At 46.7% G+C, this 26,510-nt stretch overlaps 1 protein-coding gene across 3 annotated transcripts in view; it reads right to left on the bottom strand.

Moving 5' to 3' along the window:
- The window catches only part of LOC144114725 (uncharacterized), a 34,622-nt gene extending 11,140 nt beyond the window's left edge, over nt 1-23,482 (bottom strand). For all 3 annotated transcript variants that reach the window (XM_077648626.1, XM_077648628.1, XM_077648627.1), the window contains exons 1-9: nt 23,325-23,482; nt 23,107-23,203; nt 10,540-10,797; nt 10,158-10,193; nt 9,506-9,604; nt 8,724-8,756; nt 8,142-8,247; nt 6,507-6,731; nt 2,295-2,416 (exon numbers count right to left, since the gene is read on the bottom strand). In XM_077648626.1, coding sequence (XP_077504752.1) covers nt 2,295-2,416; nt 6,507-6,731; nt 8,142-8,247; nt 8,724-8,756; nt 9,506-9,604; nt 10,158-10,193; nt 10,540-10,797; nt 23,107-23,203; nt 23,325-23,378 — 1,030 coding nt within the window. In that variant the 5' untranslated portion in view covers nt 23,379-23,482. The remainder of the gene's footprint in view (nt 1-2,294; nt 2,417-6,506; nt 6,732-8,141; nt 8,248-8,723; nt 8,757-9,505; nt 9,605-10,157; nt 10,194-10,539; nt 10,798-23,106; nt 23,204-23,324) is intronic.
- Between the last annotated feature and the right edge of the window lie 3,028 nt (nt 23,483-26,510).

Genomic DNA, 26,510 nt, shown 5'->3' with positions numbered 1-26,510 from the left:
GACCTATGCTCCCGCTCGACCTATATACGGTTTATAAGGTACCTCAACGGCCCCGTCCACCTTTCCGCATCTGCTGCCCTGCACCACAAGTGGTGTCCAAGCTACGGTCTCGTTTTCAGTGCAATCGCGCGATTTCTGTACGCAGCTTCGATGGCAACGGGGAGGGGGGAGCACGTAGGTACAGAGCGAAGGCATGATTTGACCTCAATTTAAAAGGCAACTTGTGTGCTTTCGGAAATTTAAGCGATGCGCGTCGAAAGAGTTTTTTCGCGAAATTTTTCAGTTCTGGGTTTTTACTTTAAAATTATCTTTTGGCATTCACCTACAATTCCCAAAAAATCAAGGCGAAATTCGAAAGCAAAATTGGTAAAACATCCATTTTATTGAGCCACGGTGGCTCGAGAAACTGCAACTTTCCACGCACATCGTCAACTTTCGAGCATCTTCCTCTCGAGAACGCGGCACCGCCCGCCAGTGCCATTTGCTTGGAGAGATAGAGTAGGCCTTCTCGCAGACAGCACCTCCTGCCGTTTCGTATTTTGGCTGTAAATAATTAAACAAACACATTTTTGGCGCCTATTTCGAGCGTTTCTACTGGACCTTTAAATCACGTGCTGCTTTACCGCAGCTGCCATTGGCCGAGACCGATGCGCAACTGTGGCGAAGCCCACCTTTTGCTACCGCCTGCTTTCGCATTGAGTGGCGTCTACATCGATCTCTCCGGGTTTTTTTGAATCTGTTCGAAATGAACGACGACACGAATAAGCGCGGAAATCTCGCACAAAGAAAGCGTACCGAGGACGCCGTCGCAAGCCTCGACAGAAAACGACAGCGGAAGGCAGCCGCCCGACGCCAGCTAGCCCTAACCAGGGCAACAGCCACTTGGGAAAAATTGACGCCGTGGTGAACTTCGTGAGCGCCTCAGAGGTGAAGACTGGAGAGTGACACAGCTGTGAGCAGTCGCCATTCCACAAGTGCCGCGATATGCGACATCGGCGCGCTAACATTACTGGTAAACGGGGCTGCATGCCCAACATGCCGTGCCGTACTTGTAACCTTGCGGTATGCGAACCGGCCAAAAAACCTAAGGGCGTTTCGGCGTTTCTTGAACTCCACTGCAGAAATAGCGAGTGCCCTGCATCGCTACTTTCTTCTACATACACCTCGAGCCGTGCTGTGCCTGGTGGACTCGCGGATGGCGCTAGCGGAAGCCGGAGCTTTCAGAGCGGGAGCTCCTGCAACAACTTCGCCGTGAACATCAAGGTGGCCGTGGCTGCGCGCGCGATGGTATCATATGGGACACGTTTCAACAAGTTCTCGAGGAGCTTTGCGTGCTGCCACCGGCAGAGCTTGTTGTGCTGGGAACCTCCCATGAGCAGAGAAGAACGAAGATGTCAGGTCCGTCAAACAGCCGAAGCCCGAGCACATCACCGTAACATGGCACTGAGAGCTCGTCCGAGACTCCGTTCGTGAAGATCATGAGGGCCCAAGGAGAATTCTAATAAGCATGGCTGTGTCAGAGACTCATTTTTGTATTTTGTCAAGGAATTTCATGTGCTTGCATCATGCTTGTCAAGAATACAGATGTCTGAAACTTTCAAATGCGTTTTTCTCCAATTGTAATTTTCAGCATTCTTTATGTTTTGTGTAACAAATTTCAAGTACTTGCAGTAGTCAGATTTGGATTAAATTTTGCACACAGCCTTTTCAAAATGTGTAGAATGTTGTTATCTATCTGATTATACAACATCTCGTCAACATTTTTTGAAAAAAATTCAGAATGTTGACACATGGTGCCCAAAATATACACTTAGGTGTTCCTGAATTTTTTTTACAATAATGGGATAAAATGAGTAAATTTGAAGTAGAGATCAACATACACTACCAAAGCAGCACAATGAGCTATTGCAAGCTGCTCTAGACATGCATTTTATTATCAGAAAAGTGTGCACAAAAGGCCTTATAGTGTGCTTTTGTGGGCCCTTTTACACAAAAACTATGCAAGCTACATAAAAACTAACACCATATTTGGAATCTGCATTAAAAACATTATCAATGATCCAAGTTTCATAATCATAGGTTAAATATTTAAAAAAAGTGTCTTCGAGGAGCATCTCCCGTTAAGTGGCTATTACAAAGCAAGTATACAGGTTATTTCTTTCCAAAAATACGATGTCAGGTGCAAAATGACCTCATAAATCCAAATATGACAAAATTGAAAAACATATTTCTTTCGCGAATTTTCAGCCCGAAAGAGCCGTGTATGAAATAAAGCAAAAGTAGAGCAAGCTTACCTTGTCCGCCAAATTTCTTAACAAGGCTGAAACGGATACTGCTTCCATCAATTGTGTGGCACTCAGGGTTCTGCACTGCATTCAGCAGGTCTTCTGAAGAATCAAAATGCAATCGTGCGAACCTAAAAAAAAAAATATTAAGTTATGATCACTTGTTGAGACAAAGCAAAAACAATATGAAAGCCTACTGTAACAGACTAACCCAATTTGCCTACCTCACTTCACACTAAAACAGTACCATAAAAGGTGGGTAAAGGCCGCACGCACCCTGTTTTGGAAGAACTACGCTTTGAAAATTACGGATAATTCAAGCAGTGTTGAGAAGTTTGAACTATCACCATACACAATCGAGCCATCAGCAGCTTCAGAAGACTGCGGAACCAACGACGCCGCGGTGTGCGCTGGCAGCTAAAGTCAAGTCGCGACATTTTCACGTGTTGGAAATCTCAACTGATACGTATGTTTCGTGCATATATTTTGTGTACACGTATGTGCAAGTGGCAATAATAAAAAAGGAAATTGCGTCAAAACGTTGTGTACCGGGGCTCCATAAAAGCCTGGCCACCAACCTCTTGTAACGCCTATAAACGTGATTGAATTTACATGATCGCCAGCATGATTACACGAGTCGCGCGAGGTAAAGCATTTGTTTGTTCATTTATATAGTGACGTGCCTAATTAAACCTGAAGGCCTTTTAGAACTGCAAAAGAATGCCAAACTGAATGGGCTGGAGTGGGTTCACTGCTGTACTACTGCAGCGCGAAGAGACAAGACGACGGGGGAAGCTCTCGTGTGTGCAATTCCTTCTGTCGCATGTTCGGACTATGGTTCAACCACGAAACTTCTGCATTTACCCCGTACATTGTTTTCTTTTTTTTCGCATGCTGAACACGCTTTTGAACAATAATTATGCCTGTGTTTCAAAGCTTGCAGTGCTGCTCATTAAAACTAGTGTTCTGCGAGGTACAGTTGCTGCTGTTGCGTATCGAGATAACCAGCAGAATTACTTGTGACAGATATGTGTACCGCGGCTCGACGACTTTGCCATTCTGACTCAAGGACAAATTTGCATGAATTCTGGCGCCATTGTCGATCGTCAGCCATGACCAAGCGTTCATGAATGCAAATGTTTGCATTGCTCAAATAGACTAGGTAGATATAATCAGTTTTTTGTTAAATTATGTGCAGCTGCATGTGCTGCGCACTAATGAAAGATTAAGAGGATTGCTTGTGCTGCCAGGAGGTGCAAGAAATCAGGAAAAAAGCAAAAAGGCACACAGTGCGTAACGAGCCTCAGTAAGGCAGTGCTGGAAGGAGCTTTAGCTCAGCAAGGAATAATATAGCGAAAAGAGAAATATTGATGCACATATTTTGTGCAGGCAGTTTCAGTATGCTGCGCACTGGCAGTTTGTCTGGTTAATGTGGAAGAGGCTGGGGACTCTAGCAGAAGATTACGTCGACCTGTCCTTCACCAAAGCGTGGACCGCAGCGGAGCAGTTCTCCCTTTTTGCCGTCCCCCCACTCGGCGCTTCCGGAAGTGACGAGCGCGTGTCAAGCGCGTTCCTGGCAAATCCTTCAAATACCTTATAAACACGTGTAGGGGCCGCAATTTCTATTTTACATTCGAGAGTGAATTTTGTAGGAGCGACCCTTATGCAAGATTAGTTTGGTTTATGGTTTATGGGGGTTTAACGTTCCAAAGCGACTCAGGCTATGAGAGACGCCGTAGTGAAGGGCTCCGGGAATTTCGACCACCTGAGGTTCTTTAACGTGCACTGACATCGCACAGTACATGAGCCTCTAGAATTTTGCCTCCATCAAAATTCGACCGCCGCGGCCAGGATCGAACCCGTGTCTTTCGGGCCAGCGCCATAACCACTCAGCCACCGCAGCGGCTTTATGCAAGATTATACAGTACATAATGCACTGAAAGTATAGATGGGTCGCACGCCTGATGACCAGCGCGAATTATCCGCATAAAGTAAAACAGGTTGCTACATCAGTTTACTGGCGAAAGACATGAATCTGAGTTAAGATCAAGATCCTCCGAAGACCCAGCGCTTGACTGACAGTAATGATGCCTTTCACAGACAGTTCAAAGCGGTGCTCCACGCGTTCAACTCACGCAGGACCCTGTACGGTGGCGTTCGCCTGGCCTGCTTTTTCGCATGCTTCACTGTCGAAGGCCTTGTGGGTTACTGTGAGACTGTAAACTGGTAACAATGTTAGACCTTTTACAGTCACCGACCGATTTTTCAGACTCGAAGGGACCCGGAAAATGGTCCGAATAATCAAGCAGTCCGAAAAATCCGTGAAGTACAAAAATATCACCTTAATGAGATGAAATCGGCTTTAAAAAGTCGCCGATTTTACCTTGCGGAAAATTTCTCTTGCTGGCGACGATTTGCGCCTGTATTTGCGCCAAAGTTGTGCTTTCACTATACACGCTAGACAGCAAGGTCACGGCGTTCAGGTGAATACTACGCTTCTCTGACAGACCCAGCGGGGCCATGTTGTCCACAACCCGAGTGTGCACCACACCACTCTTCAAACATACGCAAAGACAAGGCACTTTTCGTTCAAAGTGGTGGAACCGCCAGACGCAATCACAAAACGGCAAACAGGTGTAACTTCGTGAAGACGGAGCGCCACTCAGTCGACGCAGTCGGAGAAACCCAAGTGACAACTGTACCCGGGTTCAAACCTGACCGCGGCGGCCGCGTTTCTATGGAGGTGGAAAGCAAAGGCGCCCGTGTGCTGTGCGATGTCAATGCAGGTTAAAGATCCCCAGGTGGTCGAAATTATTCCGGAGCTCTCCACTTTCTTCTTTCACTCCCCTCCTTTATCGCTTCCCTTATGGAGCAGTTCAGGTGTCAGCCACTGTGTCAGACAGATACTGTGCCATTTCCTTTCCCAAAGCACCAATTTTCATTTTCAAACGGCGAATGTATGAGACAAGGGATAACTGCCCGCAACAACAAAAACAAGTTGACGGCGATGGCAATCTGACTGCCACCTCGAAGTGGCAGAGTTCGCAATGACCTCTACTGGCAAAAATGAGGTACCGAAAGTATGTCAAGCCAATCCAACTGCAGAGTAAATCCACCTCAATCCAAGATGGCGTCTTTTGCGCCGGCAAAAAGCCGATAAGTTGGCCGATTTTTGGCCGCAGGCGACTGAAAGTAGTCCGAAAAATCAAACTTTCGGATTTAAGTCCGAAGTATCCATCGCGAATATGTATGCGCTTCTATGGGGTCACTGATGGTGCCTCATCGAAGTCCGAAATATCCTACAAGTCCGAATTATTTGAGTCCAAATTATCTGTCGGCTACTGTATAACCAACTGTAACTATTCAAAGCACTTTCGCTGCAACTTTGATTCACAGCACGCTAGGCCTAGCAAAACCGCAAAAACGGCGCTCGCTACCACGGCACATATTGCCCGAGCCTGGCAGGCGCCGTGTCGCCATAAGGAAGCATGCCACTGGTGTGGGTACTCTCCATTTTAGTTTTTTCGGCAGCATAACGTTTTGTCCTTTCTGATGCGAACACCAAGTGCACAAGACAAGTTAGCAGCGCTAGGGAACTGCGTGGTCACGGTTCCAGGCGTGAGTAAGACTCGGCGCGCGAGACGACGCATGCATGGTTGCACAGAATGTCGCAGGCAGTTATCTATCAGCTCGTAGCGTAAAGTACCATGTGAGCAAAATCATGCGCACATGAAACAATTCCTTTGGCTGACTTTTTCTTTAATTACTGGCTGCCAAATTAGGGGTGCGGGCGGCCCTTACACGAGTATATACGGTAATTTGACAACAGCTACAGGCTCTCCTGTTTGCAAACTGTGACATGGAGATGTGGCCCAGTAGGCAGAAATGCCATTCAGGGTCCCCACTTCTTTCTCTGCATTTTTTCACAAACATTTTCCTGCAAAAGCAGTTTCCAGTTGAACTGCTACAGCTGCCTTTTTGAGATTCAATAGCCCCCATTCTCATAACGGCACATCGGAAGCACCTAGCGTTTAACTTACAATGTTGGTCACACATATCTGAAGACTACTCACAAAAAGTTTCTTGAAGACTTGCAACACGAATCATTTTACTATCTAAAGTTGTCCATTCGTAGTGCCATGCACGGATGGACCAATCTGGACTGTTTGCTAACCATGCCACCATGCTTTGACACAGAATAAACAAGACATAAGAGCTCACCCGTCATTAAGCACGTAAACCTTGGCACCAGGGAACAGCTCCTTGAGCCGGCTGACGGTGCACTCGAAGGGCACCCGGAACACGTCCAGCAAGTTGTCTTGTGTCTCAGTGTCATGCGTCGTGCACTTCTCAACCCGCGCCACCTTGCCTTTCCCGGCCTCCTTCTCCAGCAGCTTCAGGTTCTCTGCCGCAGTTTCCGCGTCCACATAGCGTGCAAATGCCCTCCTGCAGACACAATAGACACATGCGCTGTTATTAATCAAGTTATTCATGTCCTCTCTGCAGGCATATTATGCCATAACTTGAAGGGTAAGTATCTATACCAAATGCACTGACAAAGGTCAAAGCAGCACACAACCGTGATAAAAGTACACAACTTGACGACACAGATTCATGCAACCATTTTAGAATATGGCAATCACACTGTGCTCAGAACAGAACACCAATAAGGACCGTACTTCACATGGGTAGACTACTGTGCTTCCTAACACTTGACAACAGAGTACCTTGCTTCACCACAAATTTGAAATGCAGTTTTGTGGAGCTTCCACTGCAAACCCCAGCATACAAGCATACTTCAGGATAGGGGAAGATTTATTTAAGAGTTGGGAATGGACACTGCCCACAGGCTGCACGACTACTTCAGGAGTAACTGCCAATGTAGACGGAAGAATTTCTAATGATGATGATGCTAGGTTTTTTATGGTGCAAGGGCATCCAAGGCCAAAGAGCGCCAAGAACGAGGTTTTTGGATGGCTCAGAGCACATGAGCACATGTTAAAATCAACACCAAGTGTACAAGGAGGAAATTTCTGCAATTGATTTTGGTTCAAATAAGTTTGAGGAACCCAATGTATAAAGCTCTAGGAAACATTAGTGCAGACATAAATAGGAGATGAAAGCTTTCGTTGCTACATTCATGCATTTTCATTGAAAGCTCAATATTTTGTGAATTGAGCTAAGTCGCACTTTAAACTTCATAGCCAATAAATTTCATGAAACGGAAGTGGCAGGCATTGCTTTCATCTTTCCTGAAGGTAAGCAAGCAGAAGGGCTCGACACAAAGAATGGAAGGAACAGAAATTCTGGCTGCGGGTTAGGACGATCACCCTCTAAATGATTTCTACTTGGCACCCACTGAACAAGCAGGCTGTGAAGAGCAAGGAATGTTGTTGCTGAAATGATGGCGTGTTCAGAAAGAGAACCTGTCCGCAAGAAATGCGATCGCATTTTCCCCTTCTAGTTGCAGATAGGAACAAACTGGTCATCAGACATTTTGCAGAACATTGCCTGTCTCTGAAGTTAACATGTTGGGAACATTATACGAATGACCAGTTTTTCGTAAACAAATATGATCTGCAAAAATGAAGTCATTTACGGTATTTGATTATGGCAGTTACAAGGCTTGCAGACTTCCTTTTGCATTTGCCCACATTCAGGGCATACTCAAATATGCTAAATGACTATTAACTGTCCAGCATATTGTGCATGAATACTGCAATACAGAATTGTTCTACAGCACACACACACTACTTCCAAGATTCTCACAAGAGCATATAACGGCCAATCTGGCAGGCAGCAGCAGACTCCCCCGAGAAGCACACAGGAGAAAAAAAAAGTTAAAGGCCAACTCACTCTCCCTTGACAACCAGGTTAATGATGTCACCCGACAGTTCTGTGATGTCGCCTGGCCGAGCTCCCCGTGCCATGGTGATGACGAGGCTACAGCTGTCTCTTTTTTCTGTGTAGAAAAAGTACCACAGTCAAAAAGACATGACACAGAATTTTGACAAAAAAGCAATTGCTCGATGAAAAAATTCTAACGAGTTCAAGGTCTCGGAAATGCTACGAACCAAAGTTCCACTTTGGTTTGTGTGAAATGCTTTGCAGATGTACTGATGAGACATTCACATTGCAATGTAACTTATAATAAAATCACCTTGAGATTGAAACTCTCCCAATGTAGCTGCCACCAACTGTCCATCAATATACTCTTAATTAAATTAAATGTGGCGGTCAGAACCGTTACTCCTGTACTATCACCCCTATATAATACTCTCAAAGTGGAGTCTTTTGGGTAATAGTGCGAAGTGAAGTCATGCAGATGAATATCTTTAGCAAACAGAGAAAAGTATCCCTGTACTACAGCTTCGTTTCCACAAAATATTGGAACATAAATGTTGCAGTAATAAGGCTATACACTGCAAAGAAACACACCTTGGCTGTCGATGCAAGACTCTGGAACATAGTCTGAAATTAAAAAAGACAGAAATTGAAAACAAACCCTCATAGCTAAGCTATTCAAAGGCAACAGCCAAAAACAAGTGCAACACGATTCAGAACAATGCTTCACAAGCATTAACAAAATGCTTTTATTTTCAGGGGCTTAACGTCGATTCAGAAAAATGCTTCACAAGCATTTTAACAAAAATGCTTTTATTTTCAGGGGCTTAACGTCCCAAATCAACTTAGGCTATGAGGGACGCCGTAGTGGAGGGCTCTGGAGATTTCCACCACCTGGGGTTCTTAACGTGCACTGACATCGCACAGTACACGAGCCCCTAGAATTTCGCCTCCATCGAAATTCGACCGCCACGGCCGGGATCGAACCCGAATCTTTCGGATCAGCAGCTGAGCGCCATAACCACTGAGCCACCGCAGCAGCTTTAACAAAATGCTATTTTGCTCAAATAAGTTCACCAGTAAAGCTTGTTGGCATGGCATTGCGCCAACGCGTGCCAGCATTCAGACAAAAAATACAAGGACAGCCAAAGATTAAGTACGCAGGAGATGTTCTAACACAATTTGCGATCATGTTCGATGTCTTCTGCGTACTCGATCCTTTGGCTGTCATTGTGTATCTGTCAAAATGACAACAATCATCCATACAAGTTTACCAAACTGTAATGCCTTAGTAATACAATGACAGAACTAGTAAGCTGAGCAGAGCTGAATAATAAAAAAATGCATCAAACAAAGCCAAAAAACCTGTGCCCCACCTTCTAGCTTCAGTTTCTTGGCGTCGCTGCCTCCAGCACTGTGCTCGTCATCGGCCGCCTTCCGTTTGCCACTCTTTGTTGCACCGTCAGCTTTTTTGTCTACACAGGAAATGAGCCCACGTTGAGACATACATCATCCTTAATTCACACCTACAGAACTGCACAACCACAAGGCTATCGGCACTATTCATGCACATGCTGGGAAACAAAAACCAACCACTGCAGTGGTAAATTTTATTACCAGAAACCACTTTAAAAGGGAAACAAAAAAACGCCAGGTAAAACGAACAACCAAGGCCAAAAGGATCTTGACAATGTACAATGTCCCACCAATATATGCTCTGAGAAAAAAATCACGTGCAATTTTTCACATTACCGACACTTTTTTTTGTTTCACAGACTGAAATTTGGGCCCCAAAACCAGACAAAGCCAAAATCTGCAAGAAAACACCAGTCAAGCTAGTCACATTCTAGCACTATTCTTTCAACACTTTAAGATCGTGCCTCAAAAGATGAAACGACAATTTAATGCCACAATTACCATCGAGTTGTTTCAGACATGTAAGCTCCTAAATATTTGAAGCTACTGCCATAGTCTAAAATTGAGAAACTAGAAACAAAATTGATAAGAAACAAATTAAGGAACACTCGCCTTTAGCAGCTTTCTTGGATTTTTTAGGAGTGTCACCTAGAAATAAAATGCACCAATTAGTGAAGAAAAAAAAAATACTGGCGGCGGTCACCTCTGATAACCTCTTATTGGCAGGTCACAAGTTATTCAGTTCTCCTATGCAGAAAATGCAGGTTATCTGAGGTACTAAACTGTACTGTACATCAAACTTCAATGTGAGTTATTTGACACACAGTGGCTATTATGCAAGCTCTAGTACATGCATAATATGCCATGCAAACATTGAATTTTCAGACGTTACAACTTTTGGATGTATATGGCTTGCAGGCATCTATATGGCTTCCAGGCACCTATTTTCTGACATCTACCACACAGGACTGCTAGACAAGCATTCCTCACTCACCTTGCTCCTCTTCCTCGTCCTCTTCTTCCTGTTCTTCTTCCTCCTCCTCCTCCTCTTCTTCCTCAGCATCTACCTCCTCAACCTCCTCTTCCTCGTCCTCCTCTTCCTGGGCTACATCAGCCTTGACCTGGAGGCCGTTCTTGGCTTTGGACTTCGCTGGAGGAGGAGCAGCTTCCTCATCATCCTCCTCTTCATCTTCTTCTTCTTCCTCATTAGCTGCAGCCTCCTCTTCCTCCTCATTTACAGCTTCATCCATGCCTGAAAAAAGTACAGCCAGCCAAGGTTACAGACTCACCCCAGTAAGAATGTGATAACAGCAACATGCAACTCAAAAGATAAAATAGAATAGATTAGTTGATGTGAAAAGCACTACGCCAAGCTTCCTTACTATGTACTTTAGCATTCAAATCTGACAAGTGACTGCAGCTGAATAAAGTGAAAGCTTGGGAGAGTTTGTTCAATATCAGAACAAGACAAACACGAGGACTTGTCTTTGTCCTGTTCAGATACAGTCGAGCCCGCCTATAACGAACATGAGCGCCATGCGACGTCCGTTTGTTATATCCCGTAGTTCGTAGTAAGTGTACAACAGCTTTAAAGACAGTTGCTAGTCAAAACAAAAAATTTTTTCTTCGCGAAAAAGTCCGCGATGGACATGTTTTTACAGCGCAGATCCGATGAGGGAGGTTTTCAGTTTATTTAAAGCAGAAGCGTGCGATCACCGAGGCCCTTGCAATAGACATGTTGTCTGAGGCTCTCTATGTAGCTCATTGCTACAGGCGCGCTTATGGGTGCTGGCTCCGAAGTTTCATCCTCATCTGATACCTCCGCGTCACTCTCGTCCCGCACTTCAGAAACGATGCCCTCGTCCGTGAACGGTTCCGCGGTGTCGGCGTCGTCATCAACAGAAATAAAATTGTTACAACTAATGTCATGACCCCATGTCGGAGTCGACGACGCGCTGCCACAAATCGCCGCCGGGTTGGTCGTCTTCCGAAGCATCAGGCTCGGCATCAGACACTATGTCGACGAAGCCGGCCTTGCGGAAGCAGTTCCGCTCGCCAGTGGCTGTCACCTCCGCCCAGGCCGCTTTCATCATCTCGACCGCTGAATACAATTGGAAATGGGCACGGTGTTCCCGTCTGCCATCCCGAATTACAACCAGGGCCCAAGATTTCGACGAAGCCAACAAGACGTCCGCACCGCAACAAGCGACAAAAGCGCGCGATGGGGTAGACGTGCAGCGTGCACAGGCGGCAATCAAGCCAATCAAGCTAAATATACAAACGCACAGCGCTAGCAGAGAGACCAATGAGGGTCGTTCGTGAGCGTCAGTGCAGCCACTTCTTGGCTCCCACGGAAGGCCTGCTTCACGGAGCGTGGCCTCCGCGATCGGCACCGGCGGCAGCGGGGTTGATTGCGGAGGCCACACGTGGATTTGCAAGAGAGTGAGGAGAGGTGAGTGGAGTTGCGAGGAGAGGCGGGAGGGCGATCTAGGAAGGCGCGTCGGCGGGGAAAGGGTAGCTCGCTTGAGAGCGGCACGAAACGGGGCGGGCAGTTGGCCTGCGATGAGGCTCAGAAAAACAAACCGCGCGCCGGGCGCACAAAGGGTTCGGAGGCAGGTTATCTCTCATCGCGGCGCCAGGTTTACGCCGTCCGTTCGCTTTAACTGATCAGCAGGGCTTAATGACGCTCGTTATACGTGATTTTGTTCCATTGAAACAATGTATATTTTGACGGTCGCGCAGGTCTCGTCGCGCGGGGCCGTTACATGTGGGCTCGACTGTACTGTAATCGGAACTTCACTTGGCAAAATGAGAACCGCAGATGAGCAATTTGCCCTTGTTTCATGAGTAAATCAACGTGCTAAAATGGCGGCACTAAATTTTGGGATTCTTTTAGAAGCATAGTAGGCTAAAAGAAAACTAAATTTTATTTGTACCAAAATGTTTCAACAGTTCAGAAATTCCACATATAATTGAAAATTATAACAGGACCTTCCCAACATGTTGTGAACAGGTTTATTCAGGATACAATGTAAAAATCAATGGCTGCGTCCACAAATATATGCGCTGCGCATAAATTATATGCAAGTTGCAACTAGTTAGTGCACTTAGTTTCCCACAATTGGGAGATTCTGAGAAAAATAGTGGATTAAAGCATTTTTTGTGTAAATGTATGCATGCGTGTTTGGTTTTATGGCACACAAGCAGCCGAGACTTTCATGTGCAAAACACAGGGTCATGTGCGAAACACAGATCTTGCTGTTGCACTGGTGGACAACTAGTTCTTAAGGGGGGAATTTTTTTAACGCGACAGCATTAAGGAGCTCGAGTCGCAAAAAAGCCGGTGTCGTCGGCGTCTGGCCGTGAGCAAAAAATGGCGCATCTCAGTGGACGCCTGAACCACGCCGTAAGGGAAGGGATTTTAACGCGACAGCGTTAAAGATTGATTGATTGATGGATGGATCGATTGATCATGGATTGATTGATCGTCGATCGACTGATTGATTACGGCGCGATCGGGGTGTCCGCCGAGATATGTGACAGGCGTCCTTTCCTTAAATTGTCCAACGGGCCACATCGCGGGCGACGGCATTCCGTGTACTTCTCAGCAACGCTGCGACACGCTGTCGCGTCTCACTCTTAAAGATGAAGCTTAAGCGTCCTCCAATTTTTATATATATATAGTCACAACTGGAATTTTCAGGAACCGTTTTTTTGGGTGCAGATTCAAAATATCCCATTTAATTGCATGCAAACCTAGGGCTTGTACACTTGTGTAACATGCTATGCAAATTTTTACCACGAGCTTTCAAGAAATTTTTGCTGCAGAGGGAACTAGCTGAACTGCATGCCATTGGTTTGTCTTGACATCAAGCTATGCAATAAGGGTAAAATTATCACCCTGTTTGTCATAGAACTTACTTATAGACCACATTCTTCTACCTGCGCATATAGGCTGCGGGCGCGCTTCCACTCTTGACAACCATCACCATCTGTCGGTACGCATGGCCCGGCTGACTGTGGGCGGCGTCAGCGCCACGCGTAGAACGCGTGTTTACGTGCTCACTTCTGTCGCTGTTGCGCTCCAACAGCTACCATCACCTAATGTATGTGGGTATGTGCTGTGCACCACTATTCACATTTTCCCTCTACCAGACCGTACTGTGGTTATCTGACGCGCAGTTACTCGTTAACGTGATATCCGAGGGTACTCGACCTGGTAGGTGTACGGACTGGAAACCGGTACTTATAAGCAAATTTCTGTGCTGGCGTGCAGTTTGTAGCCGTCTTTTACGTGCGCCACCATCTATGATAACTTTATGCATCAGAATGTAGATTTATTGATTTGACTCTATGGTGTAGTAGCCGCATTGGCTAGCTGCAGACTGAAGGTTGTGCCGGCAAAGCGAGTTTTCGTTCACCACTACGTCTTTGCAATCCTTGCGCTGAGCTTGCTATTGAGAACACCTTTCGCGTACAAAAATGTAAGCACGACGGCTACCAATTTCAGTTGCTATTTCCGCAATTATGTCAGAGGGATCGGCGGGGTAAAAGGCTGGCCGTAGCATCTTTCTGCTGATGACATCTGCCTTACTCATACCAAAATAAACAAGATTTTATTACATTCTGTGACACTTCGTCAAATGGCTACGAAACGCCATAACACGCGGCGAGAGTTGCCGCATAAAATAAATGCGACTTCGGGCCTCAGAATTCGTGAAAGCTGCCTTCTCTGCTAATATTTATTCGAACTTTGATAAACTAAGCGAAAATATGTTTTTATGCACCAGATAGCATAAGCCATGACAAAAAATGTTTTCTGTTAGCAGTGAGATTCAGTTGAGCTCAACGATAATTTGTTGATGTGACCGGCACACCACATAGCTGGCGACAAGGAAGAACTATTTGTGGGGGGTGCTTTATGGCCGGCGGGAAGGATTAGGAGCGCATTGGAATTGGAACTGCATGCTAGCCATATACCTAATGCTTGATATTGACCAAAAAGTTTTCTCTGCAATGAAGCACCAATATGGTAGCAATATATATATATATAAGCACGAGCGCATGCTAAACGTTGGCACAATTAGCGTGAATGTCAAACTAAATGCCATGATTATGCATAAATTTTATCCCTTTGATAGGCAAAGTCTTCCTACAACACAATCGCTCTGCGAAAGTATGCTTGGCAGTGTTTTTTTAGCGCCCGAAGGGCAGTAAATCGCGGCTATGTGCAGGCGCGGCCGCGGAACTGCAGTAGCCCAGCAGTCCCCAAAGAAAAGCCGCCCACACCGCGGCACGCCAGCCGACAGCAATGGCTGCACTGGAGAGCGGCTCTGGATTCTGGTCTATTGGGTTTTGAAGCTGCCACTCCAGAAACAGAAATACAAACTTTTCTTCCTATTTCTCAAGTGGCAGCTCCAATACCCAGTAACTCATTCTAGGATAGGTAGGATGATAATTCCACCCTTATTGCATGCCTTGATGTCAAGACAAACCAACAGCATGCAATTCAGCAAGTTCCCTGCAGCAGAAATTTTTGAAAGCTTTTGGCAAAAAACTTGCATAACATGTTACAGAAGTGCCCAACGGCTTGTTTTACATGAAAGTAAATGACATTTATAATCAGCCTATAAAAAATACATTTTCTGGAGATTTCAGAATTGAGACTTCATTATTAAATTTTATTTAAGACCAGCTTCCCCCCTTAACAAAAAATGACAATTTGCTGATGACATTTCCTTTTTCTAGGAATCCAACAACTCCTGATAAGTCTGCCATCACATTACCTCCTAAGAGCAAGCTGGAGTGGAAAAGCATGTGCCTGTCGTAAGATAATACGAAATGCTCTTTTCTTAGTTTTTCCAATTTTCTGCACGAAAAAGTATGGTTTACTGTGCCTACTTCACCACATAGTTTCACGAGTATGAAATTAGATGTGAGATGTGTATGTCCAATGTGAAGGGGACACAAGATGATTTTAATAAAGAGTTCCTGGTGTTGTGTGAAATGTGTTAGCAGCGACATTCTTTTTTATGCTATTGTTATGGACACCAGTACGAATGAGTGTGATGGAAAAATGACTATTTTACCTTATTTGCATGAATATAATGAGAGGAGGATAACTTTAAAGCAAATATTATGATTATAATGCAATCTGAAACTCTTCAGGCTAACCAGCGGCGAGGGCCGCCTCAAAAAACAGACTGCACGTTAAACTACAAAAGCAGGCAATATGTTAGTGTTGCCCAAGTGGCTATGTTTCAGATACCTGCGCAACAATCCCGCAAAGCCAAGCTTCAGATATTTTGAATGCACACTGCCTCCTACGCAGCAGCCGCCACGCCGCTACTACTGTTTCCCGCTCCCCAGGCCTGCACCCATTTCTGCTTCTTTGCTTTCCCTACTCCACTCTGCTCTTCCAGCGCTCTCAACGACCTGCACTGCCGCCTATCCATATCCACAGCAACCTTCTCCTTCGCATACTTGCATGCCGCACACTTTGCCATTAACGACATCAAAATCTGCCTTCTCCAAACGGCTGTTGAGCCCAGCTTCAAAGACCACTTTTGGTGCTTTGAAAAGCTCAGAAAAAAAAATGAAAACTATTTCATACCTTGGTTCCGAATGTAGCACTAAGTGCAATATGAATGTTTGACTCTTCATGTTTGAAACTAAGTGCATTCTGGCGATTTGTAACTTGCCATTAGCAATATCCATTCAGTTTTTAGATTTTCCAAAATGACCAAGACAACACCAAATGTCACGAAGATAACCTCAGTACCTTTTGACTGCATCTTGGCCAAGCATCCTTAAAGGGAAGCATGACGCAAGGATAAAAATTTCACAAATATTCAACAAATGCCATCTCACAAGACAATATTATGGCAATGCAATGAAACCAAGCCACATATCTTGTGCATGCAGCTCGCATTACATAAAAGTGCAGGCATAATTAAAAAAATTTGTACACAATAGTGATTTAACAGAATAATTCTGGCCCCAAGATATGTTTTCAGGATGTATATTAAAATTAATTTGCTGTTTAACCAGGTTTTATCTACTGCAGTTTCTGAGCAGATGTAATGTTGTGCTCAATATTAACTACAATGCATGGGATGTAACAGGAGCCCAGTTCATGGAGCCTGTAAGCCTAGCGGTGCTTGATGAAAGTTATGCTTTCAGCAGCCAAATTCAATACAGAGTACTGTAAATGTTTCTGCATGTCTTGGGCTCAAGCTTTTGGAGCATTGAGCATTTTCAAGATTTTGGAGCAGGCTTTGTAGTACGCAAAAATTCAATTTGGTGCACCTTCCTCGTGGTTTGTGTAGCAGCAGCCCTATAGTGAGGATGCCCCAGTTTAAAAAATGACTGCGCTGCACAAATATATGAGCAGTGCAGGATTTTAGGCAGCAACCTTGGCCATATGTACGTATTTTTTTTAAAATGCACCGGAATTTACTTACTGTGTGACAAATTAAAATGAGCAACATTTTGCACTGTTAACTTGAGTGCAAATTCTTCTATGCAAAAGTTGCAGAAATTGCTGAGATGTGCCCATTTCTAATATCACGTAGCCACCAGGCGCTGCATGCTCCTCAGCTCAGCGGTTTCAATTTAATGAGAGTGGATAGGCAAAATATCGCATTACTAATGGTGAGCTGCAACTAATGGCGGGCTACCAATCCCAGATAAATCCCAGGCAAAGTGCAAAAAGTTTTATGAAGAATTTTAAAAAATTTACCATTAAATTTTAGCAACTAGCTCAATACTTAAGTGTAAGATCACCAAATTTTTCGTAGCGTTATTTTTCTTTCAAGTGGTGCAAACCTGCCTAGTCGCAGTAAACAATTGACTGAAAATTTTCCCTCCTGGTTCGATTTCAAAACCCAAACTCCTGCCGTGACATTTCATGCGAAGCACAGGAACACAGTGATATATAGCTACTCATTCATTTCTTGTTTTTTCTGGGTTCTGAGAAGGCTGATGCAACAGTTGTAATTACGACAATGAAGCAGCTATTATGCTTGTACTGAGATGTGTGTGCACCTCATGCAACAAAAAAAACTTCCGGAAGTAACCCACTCTTGAAAGCAGGGCATCCATTGCAAAGGCAATGGTTCCTTAAGGTAACAATGGATTGCAAGAGAAGGCAAGAGTACAAGGAGGTGGCAGAAGCAGGTGGACGGATGAGGTTAGGAAGTTTGTGGGAGGAAGGTGGACGCAAATGATATGGGACAGGGTTAACTGGAGTGATATGGGAGGGCGCTTTCATTCCTGCAGTGGACATAGCTACACTGATGACTCCTTTAACACTCCGCGGTTTTTCTGTTGTCCGTAGGCACTCATTTTTCATTTAAACTGATTACACTCAACCAAATTTTTGTTCTTTGTACAACTATTCTATGGCTATTTCTGCTATGTGAATGTTTGCCTGGCAGCAAAAGATGCATTTATTGCAAAGAAAACTGGATTTAAAAACTTTCCTGCAAATCGATTTGAACTAGCGATGTCAAGTCAGAGAAAAAAAACTGCAGTTTAACACTCTGAAGCAACACATGGGAATGAGGGATGTCAATGATGATGCTAGGTTTTAATGGCGCAAGGGCAACTGGGGCCAAAGAGCGCCAAACAGAGGGATGTCAAGGCGGTGGGCTCCGAATTAGTTTAGACACCCTAAAGTTTGGACACCCTGGAGGAAAGTGTTAACATGCAGTGACACCGCTCAACCCCTTGGAGTTCTTGTATTTCATCTCCATCGTAACACGGCCACCACAGCTAGGATCCAACCTACAACCCTGCGATCAGAAGTCGAACGCCAAAGCCACTGAGCCATCGCGGCGGGTATCAACCAAAAAGGACTAGCTATCACAGTTTGGAAGGGAATGACGAGGTAGTATAGCCTCAGTGATCCGAGCACTAAAAACTGACTCAACGTATCGCAGTTTTGCTTGCGAAAACGGCCAGTAGTGGCGACACTGTATTGACTTTTGAACTTTTCTAGCTCATAAAAGCTCCATTTTCAGTTGCTAGAACGCGGTAATCTACCATACAGTGCAATCTCAATTTCTCCACAACGTCTCCTTACAGAAAAATAAACGTGGTTTGGTTTGGGATGAAGCATTAACATTCGCATGGCCACAGCCGATCCGACTCCGGCTGGGACAGTGATCAACGTGTGAGGGCTAACACCCCCACCCCCACCCCTCGCCGCAAATCTGCGACGAAAAAAATGTGGATTAGCCCAGCTAATCCAGGATATACAAAGCAAAAGCGAGATTGAGGTCTCCACTGACCCACAGAGCACCTTTCCTTTCCTTGAAAATGAATGGTATTTGCAAAGTTGTCAACACCAATGAACTCTATGAGCTGTCTGCTCACTTGTTTGTTTGGTTTTGTTTTTGAGGAAAGGAAATGGTACAGTAAAGGTCTCCCATATCTGGGGTGGACACCAAAGCAGGGGGGGGGGGGGGGGGGGGTTTAAAGGATGGGATGGAAAAGGAGGAGGGAAAAGCGAAACTGAAGGAAACTGAAAATTTAAAGTTGGATTTTGAGGAAAGGTGGGGCACTGCCCTGCACTGCGAGGTGTTCCTCCCCTCCCCCTTCCATGCTACTAGAGGCGCATGCCCAGTAGGTGAATAGGGAGCGAGAGCGACAGAAATTGGCAATGGCTTAGCTCAGCTATGCCAGGATATACATAGCGAAATCAAGGCATAGCTTGGTTAGCCTTGGTTAATCTTGATTGCATTAAAGACAACACAACTGTGGTTGTGGCGCACGCGAGCTCTCCTTTTCAATCCTCCCACATGTTATCAGACATGTGACGCTGCTGGCGAAGGGAGCGGAGGCGAGCGCAACGAGGAACGCGGTGTGACGTCATACCAAGATCCGCGCGGTGTGACGTCATGCCAGAGGCGCGGCGAGCGCGCAAAGCACAGTAACCGTCTCACATATCTCGGTGGACACCCGAACCGCGCCGTAAAGCAAGGGATAAAGGAGGGAGGGAAAGAAGAGAAAACTAATAATAATTTGTTTTGGGAAAAGAAAATGGCACAGTATCTGTCTCATATCGTTGGACACCTGAACCACGCCGTAAGGGAAGGGATAAAGAAGGGAATGAAAGGAAGAAAGAGGTGCTGTAGTGGAGGGCTCCGGAATAATCTCTACCACCTGGGGATCTTTAACGCGCACTGACATCACACAGCACAGGAGCGCCTTAGCGTTTTTTCCTCCACAAAAACGCAGCCGCCGCGGTCTGGTTCGAGCCCTGGAACTCCTGATCAGTAGCCGAGCGCGCTAACCACTGAGCCACCGCGGCGGCGGGTGAAAGAGAAAACTGAAAATTAAAAGTTGCATTTTGAGGAAAGGCGCCCCGCTGACAATAATTGGTTTTAGGGGAAAGGAAATGGCGCAGTATCTGCCATATCGTTGGACACCCGAACCGCGCCGTAAGGGAAAGTATAAAGGAGGGAGTGAAAGAAAGGAAGGAGGTGCCGTGGTGGAGGGCTGCGGAATAATTTAGACCACCTGGGGATATTTAACATGCACTGACATCACACATAGGGGCGCCTTAGCGTTTTTCCTCCATAAAAACGCAGGCGCCGCGGTCGGGTTCGAGCCCTGGAACTCCGGATCAGTAGCCGAGCGCTCTAACCACTGAGCCACCGCGGCGGTGGGTGAAAGAAACTGAAATTGAAAGTTGCATTTGAGGAAAGGCGCCGCGCTGACAATAATAATTGGTTTTAGGGGAAAGGAAATTGCGCAGTATCTGTCTCATATCGTTGGACACCTGAAACCGCGCCGTAAGGGAAGGTATAAGGAGGGAGTGAAAGAAAGGAAGGAGGTGCCGTGGTGGAGGGCTCCGGAATAATTTAGACCACCTGGGGATATTTACATGCACTGACATCACACAGCATAGGGGCGCCTTAGCGTTTTTCCTCCATAAGAACGCAGGCGCCGCGGTCGGGGTTCGAACCCGGGAACTCCGGATCAGTAGCCGGAGCGCACCCGCCGCGGTGGCTCAGTGGTTAGGCGCTCGACTACTGATCCGGAGTTCCCGGGTTCGAACCCGACCGCGGCGGCTGCGTTTTATGGAGGACAAAACGCTAAGGCGCCCGTGTGCTGTGCGATGTCAGTGCACGTTAAAGATCCCCAGGTGGTCGAAATTATTCCGGAGCCCTCCACTACGGCACCTCCTTCCTTTCCTCTTTCACTCCCTCCCTTACGGCGCAGTTAAGGTGTCCAACGATATGTGAGACAGATACTGCGCCATTTCCTTTCCCCCCAAAAAAACAATTATTATTATTAGCGGAGCGCTCTAACCACTGAGCCACCGCGGCGGCGGGTGAAAGAGAAAACTGAAAGTTGCATTTTGAGGAAAGGCGCGGCGCTTCAAAGCTAGCGCGCTACCTTCCCCTCTCACACGCAGCGCCGACCGAGTCACGTGGGGCCGAGACCGAGAGAACACACCCTCCCTCTTTCTCTCTGAGCCGCGCGCACAGGCTGGCCACGTGATCACTCCCCGCAGCACCGGCGACGGCGGCCGGCGGCTCCGCTCCGCAACTTCTACGAACACAAAGCTGCACACGTTCTGGAACGCTACAGCAGAGCTGCTTCGACAGCGAGAGACGATTACTGGCTTATCGCACGAATAGATAGAAAAAACCGGCTGAGCGAGTGTGATGCTCGCCTAGCTTTCTTCACAGAGAGTCAAGCGGCGGTTAATCACAACCTCTGAAATGACACGAGCAGCCAAGCGCTACAAGTATCATAGGGCAGAGCAGGTAGGGCGACAAATGATTACAAAGCAGGCTTTTAACGCCCAAGCTTTACACGAGCTCGGTGTGCTGCGAATAGGAAGGCCTCAAAATCGCGAGAACTTCAGCAACAGCGCAGTAGCCCCTCAGAACAGCTAGCCGTAGTTGAAGCGAAATTCCTGCGCGCCACTGGCCGCTATATACTGCTTATTAGTAGGCACATCAGCCTAGCAACTCGATAAATTATTGCGGTTCCTTGACCCACGATGCTTTTAGTCAAAGCTGACGCTCTCAACTGACGTTTATACGAAGCAGTTTTTTCAAACGCGTTTACACAAGGCTAATCGGAACGTTTTCAACAAATCATCATGTTATGGGCAAACGTTTGCGGGAAAGTGGCGCACGTATGCTTGTCATTGGCCTACTCTGAATACGCAGAAATATTTTTACCACCAACTTTCATCCATGCACATACCGAGCCAAGACAGCATGCATAAGCCGCAGAGAGCATTTTCAGGGCCATGTGTACTGAAAATGCACTCTAATAGTCTATGGCTTTTTAAGTCAACTTAAAGCCAGTATATCAGCCTTCGCGTGTTTGGGCCTATTTTAAAACCGTAGCTATTTAAGTAATCGAGACCTTTCTTCACGTCGGGGCTTTGCGCGACACAAGGTAGGTTGGCAGTAATCTAAAGCTGGTCCCAGATTGCGTTCCGGAAAAATAAATGCAGCGTACTGCATGTAGTCAGACAAGTAGCACAGCAGACGACATTACTGCCCCAATCTGAGACCACGCTTTAGCAGCAGACAGACAAAATTTCCCTACAAATAGCAAACATACGAAAATCGCCGAGAGGACAGCATCTGCTTAACCGTCGCAAACACTACCAATAAAAAGCATTTTTTTTATTCGTGTCTTCGCAACGACGAATATAACAAGCTAGGGCTGGCATTCGGCGGGAAAATCGGCATACCACTCGGCGAGGCCCAAGTTTTGGACGCCACGTGACTGGGTGATGTAACGAACAAAAAGATTCCTGTTCTAAACGGAAGCATTTACGGATCCGCGCAATAAAACGGCTACAACTTGCAAAGCGGTCTGAGCGTAGTCGCCATCAAACTCAGACCAGCAATCCAGACCGCGGCCAAAACCCGGGGATCGATAATAACACCACTAAGGTTCCCTGGAAAATATGCTCGGCCCGATGCGCTAAAACCACATTCTTCGCTCCCAACGCCGGAGGAAAACGTAACCCAGAAGCTGGGAGCCACGTCCATTGTGTCCGCGAGCTGAGATACGCGCGTGCAGCACGCTAGCTTTGTCCGCCTAGGGCGCTTGCACCACATTACGCCACGACAAAGCCAAAAGGGAAGTGCGCGAGGCCTGAGACACCAGTCTCAACGAACATTTCCCAATCTGCGGGAATATACGATGCCCACAACGTAAGCGGAGCATTAAAAACAAAGTACACTCAACGAAAGAAAAAAATAAAAAAAGAGCGAACACAAGCATCGTTCATCTCTATGGGCGCCATTTCGCGCCGGACGAATCGGCGGACCTCCGCTTCCAAAAACACCGAAAAACAGACATACGTAGGATTTAAAAAAAAAAGAACGGATCTGCAGCTTCCGATTTTTTCGGATCCCACATCGAACGCGAGAGAGATCAGCGAAAAGCCCGCACGCGCGACCGGCAACAAAAGTAGTCCTAGAAGGCACCACGCCAAGAGCGTCATGCCGCGACGGCGCTTGCCGCGACGGCACCCGGCGCGATCGCTCAATGAATCGCCACGTTATATAGCACTCACCGGCATCTGCGTCCTCTCCATCCTCGTCATCTTCCATTTTATCGTCCTCATCTTCATCCTCCTCGACGGGAACGACCTTCTTCACGGGTTTCTTAGCCTGCGCGAAAAGAGACGACGCATGAGAAAGGTAGGCACCGGCAGTGGAGCATTCTATACACGTGTACCGGCGCCGTGAGGCTGGTAAAGCAAAAAACTATTCGCAGAAAACGTCAACTTACGCTGGCCTTGGCAGGCGCAGGCTGTGCCTTAGCCGCCGTCTTCTTCGGAGGCATGGTGTACACCCGAAAAAAAATCGCCCAGGAAAGAACAGAATTCGCGGACGTCAAGAGCAGCCACCGACACGATCAGCACGTGGGGACAAAAAGAACTTGTGTTCGCGGGCGCGAGAGGGCGAAAGGCGTGGTCACGCGGGTCTCGCGTCACGCGGTCGTGCACACTGTTGCTCGAACTCCTCAAAAACGCCGCGGCAACGATCGGACGTCCTGAGCTAACGAAGCTATCATAAGCCATGGCGCCGTGATGCGCTGCGAAGAGCTCCGAAGAAGCCCCATATGGAATATGTCGTATCATCATGTATTTTTTCATGTACTTATAAACGATAGCCTTGAATTTCAGGAAAAAAAAAAACGTTTTTTCTATTTACACGGCGAAGAACGAGCCGCAAAGGACAGGCGTAGAACCGGGGCCCACACCACCACAACCTCATCTTTGGCCTGGTCCGCCCAGCGGCCCAGATTCCGGCCAACGTTTTTTGACAGGATCAGTTTGCTAAGAGCGCCGCTGCGCCGGGGAGCGGATCGGGCACACGCGATCGCCGCCTAGTCGGTGGCGCTGCTGTCGCTTTACTATTTTACGACGGGCCAACGTTTTTAGATAAGGACAGTTGCAAAACCTGCCCCCGGGAATCGGCCCCACTTCGGTTGCTGCTTTCATCTCAAAGAGAGGCGAGCGCCATCCCTCGAGTTTCGATAGTACCACAAAAATTGGTTCTTGTTTGGAGCGGGGAATTTTCTTGGTTTTATTATAGAGGATTTCATGGTTCTTGTTTGGGGCGGGGAATTTTCTTGGTTTTATTATAGAGGCTAGTAGTTTTGACTAGTGTCGTGAGCAGGCGCCCTCGCCAGCCGTCGCGCCGAAGCCTGTTTCGATGCTAGCGTAAGTGGCGCTGTTCGCGGCAGGCGAGTTAGTCGAGCAGAGAAGACCGATGCCGCCGCCGCCGCAGCTCCTCGTGTCGCTCGTCGAGTGAAAGCGCGTCTTTCTGGTGTGCTTCCGCTTCGCTAATCTGTGTCTGCATTGCGCCCACGATATTGTTTATTGTGTTAATCGAAGTGCATTTCCATCTCTCCAGCATCAGCCCAGGAAATCAAGTGCAAGGTTCAACATCCCGTGGACAAAACAAGGAACCTTCATTTCATTTCTGATTTTCCTCACATCGTAAAATGTATAAGGAACGCATTTACTTCTAAGGAAGTCCAGATCCCAGGTGGTAATGCGTACGTCGACGTTATCGAAGAAGCGTGGAAGTTTGACAAAGACGCGCTTACATTGAAAGTCATGCCACATTTAACTTTATCCCATTTGCAGCCGCATGCACTTGACAAAATTTGTGTCTTTAACCCGCCGCGGTGGCTCAGTGGTTAGGGCGCTCGACTACTGATCTGGAGTACCCGGGTTCGAACCCGACCGCGGCGGCTGCGTTTGTATGGAGGAAAAACGCTAAGGCGCCCGTGTGCTGTGCGATGTCAGTGCACGTTAAAGATCCCCAGGTGGTCGAAATTATTCCGGAGCCCTTCACTACGGCACCTCTTTCCTCTTTTACTCCCACCTTCCTCCCTTCACTTACCCCGCGGTTCTTGTGCCCATCGAGACAATTACCCCGAAATTTCTTTTCCTCAAAAATCAATTTTCTACTTATCCGGAGTTCCCGGGTTCGAATCCGACCGCGGCGGCTGCGTTTTTATGGAGGAAAAACGCTAAGGCGCCCGTGTGCTGTGCGATGTCAGTGCACGTTAAAGATCCCCAGGTGGTCGAAATTATTCCGGAGCCCTTCACTACGGCACCTCTTTCCTCTTTTACTCCCACCTTCCTCCCTTCACTTACCCCGCGGTTCTTGTGCCCATCGAGACAATTACCCCGAAATTTCTTTTCCTCAAAAATCAATTTTCTACTTATCCGGAGTTCCCGGGTTCGAATCCGACCGCGGCGGCTGCGTTTTTATGGAGGAAAAACGCTAAGGCGCCCGTGTGCTGTGCGATGTCAGTGCACGTTAAAGATTCCCAGGTGGTCGAAATTATTCCGGAGCCCTCCACTACGGCACCTCTTCTCCCTTTCTTCTTTCACTCCCTCCTTTATCCTTTCCCTTACGGCGCAGTTCAGGTGTCCAACGATATATGAGTCAAATACTGCGCAATTTCCTTTCCCCAAAAAGCAATTATATATACCTTGTCTTCCAGCTGCTCAGTGATGAGGTTTTGAAAGGACTTTTTTTTTTTTACAAGGATAAGGTAGACAAAATTTTCCGTACAACTGAGCCAACAGAACGATTTGTGAAGCTCATGGAACGGTTGATATTTGTCATGACATCAATGGTGCTCTCCAAAGGGCTTCGCCCAGAGTCAGCAAGTGCGAGCTTTCTAGAAGAATTTCTAACCTTCTTGAATGAATGGGAACGGTATGCCACTCAGGACGGCGGTAGATTTCTCAGTGCAGGGACTGCCCTCGGACTGTGTGACGCTGAAAAGCACACTGTCACTTGTGAATTATGTGACGTCATCACTAAAATACAAATATGTCCTGATAGCCACTTTGAGCCAAGACAAATTGGAGAATTTGTTTGGAAATGTAAGACAATCATTCGGCTGCAATGACCACCCCTCTCCAGAGCAGTTTTTGCATATAGTAAATAACCTTGCATTCTACAATTTGGCAAAGCCGCCAAGGAACGGAAATTCACCAGCTGAGGTTGTGAGTTCTCTTCTGCAGCCCTGTGATGCAAGGAAAGAAAAGGCGGCACAGATAGCAAGCCTAATTGATGACCTCCTGGACTAGGGAAACCTCGCACATGCTTCAGCAGTGCTGCAAGAGCAGGACAGCATGTTTGACCATAAAGGCTGGGTAGAAAAGAAAAGCAACAGCCGACTCATTTTCTATGCCGTGGCTACGTTGTCAGGAAATCACTGAAAAGATTCCCATGCCCCGCATGTGCATCTGCCTTGGCTATTTTGCCCTACAGGCTGATAAAAATGAGAATGCCTCACTGACGAGGCAGGCTGACCATGGAGGTTTGGTGTACGCTTCAAAGCGCATTGAAGTGCTAGTAACTAAACTAGACAATGCATTCACTGCCTTTTTCAGCAGAAACGAGCTGCATGCTGGGAGCATGATGTCGTTTTTACATTTTCTAC

This window comes from Amblyomma americanum, chromosome 1, assembly GCF_052857255.1.
Source record: "Amblyomma americanum isolate KBUSLIRL-KWMA chromosome 1, ASM5285725v1, whole genome shotgun sequence".
Classification (NCBI taxonomy): Eukaryota; Metazoa; Arthropoda; class Arachnida; order Ixodida; family Ixodidae; genus Amblyomma; species Amblyomma americanum.
The sequence above is the reverse complement of the archived record's forward strand: the minus strand, read 5'-3'. Positions and strand labels throughout refer to the sequence as shown.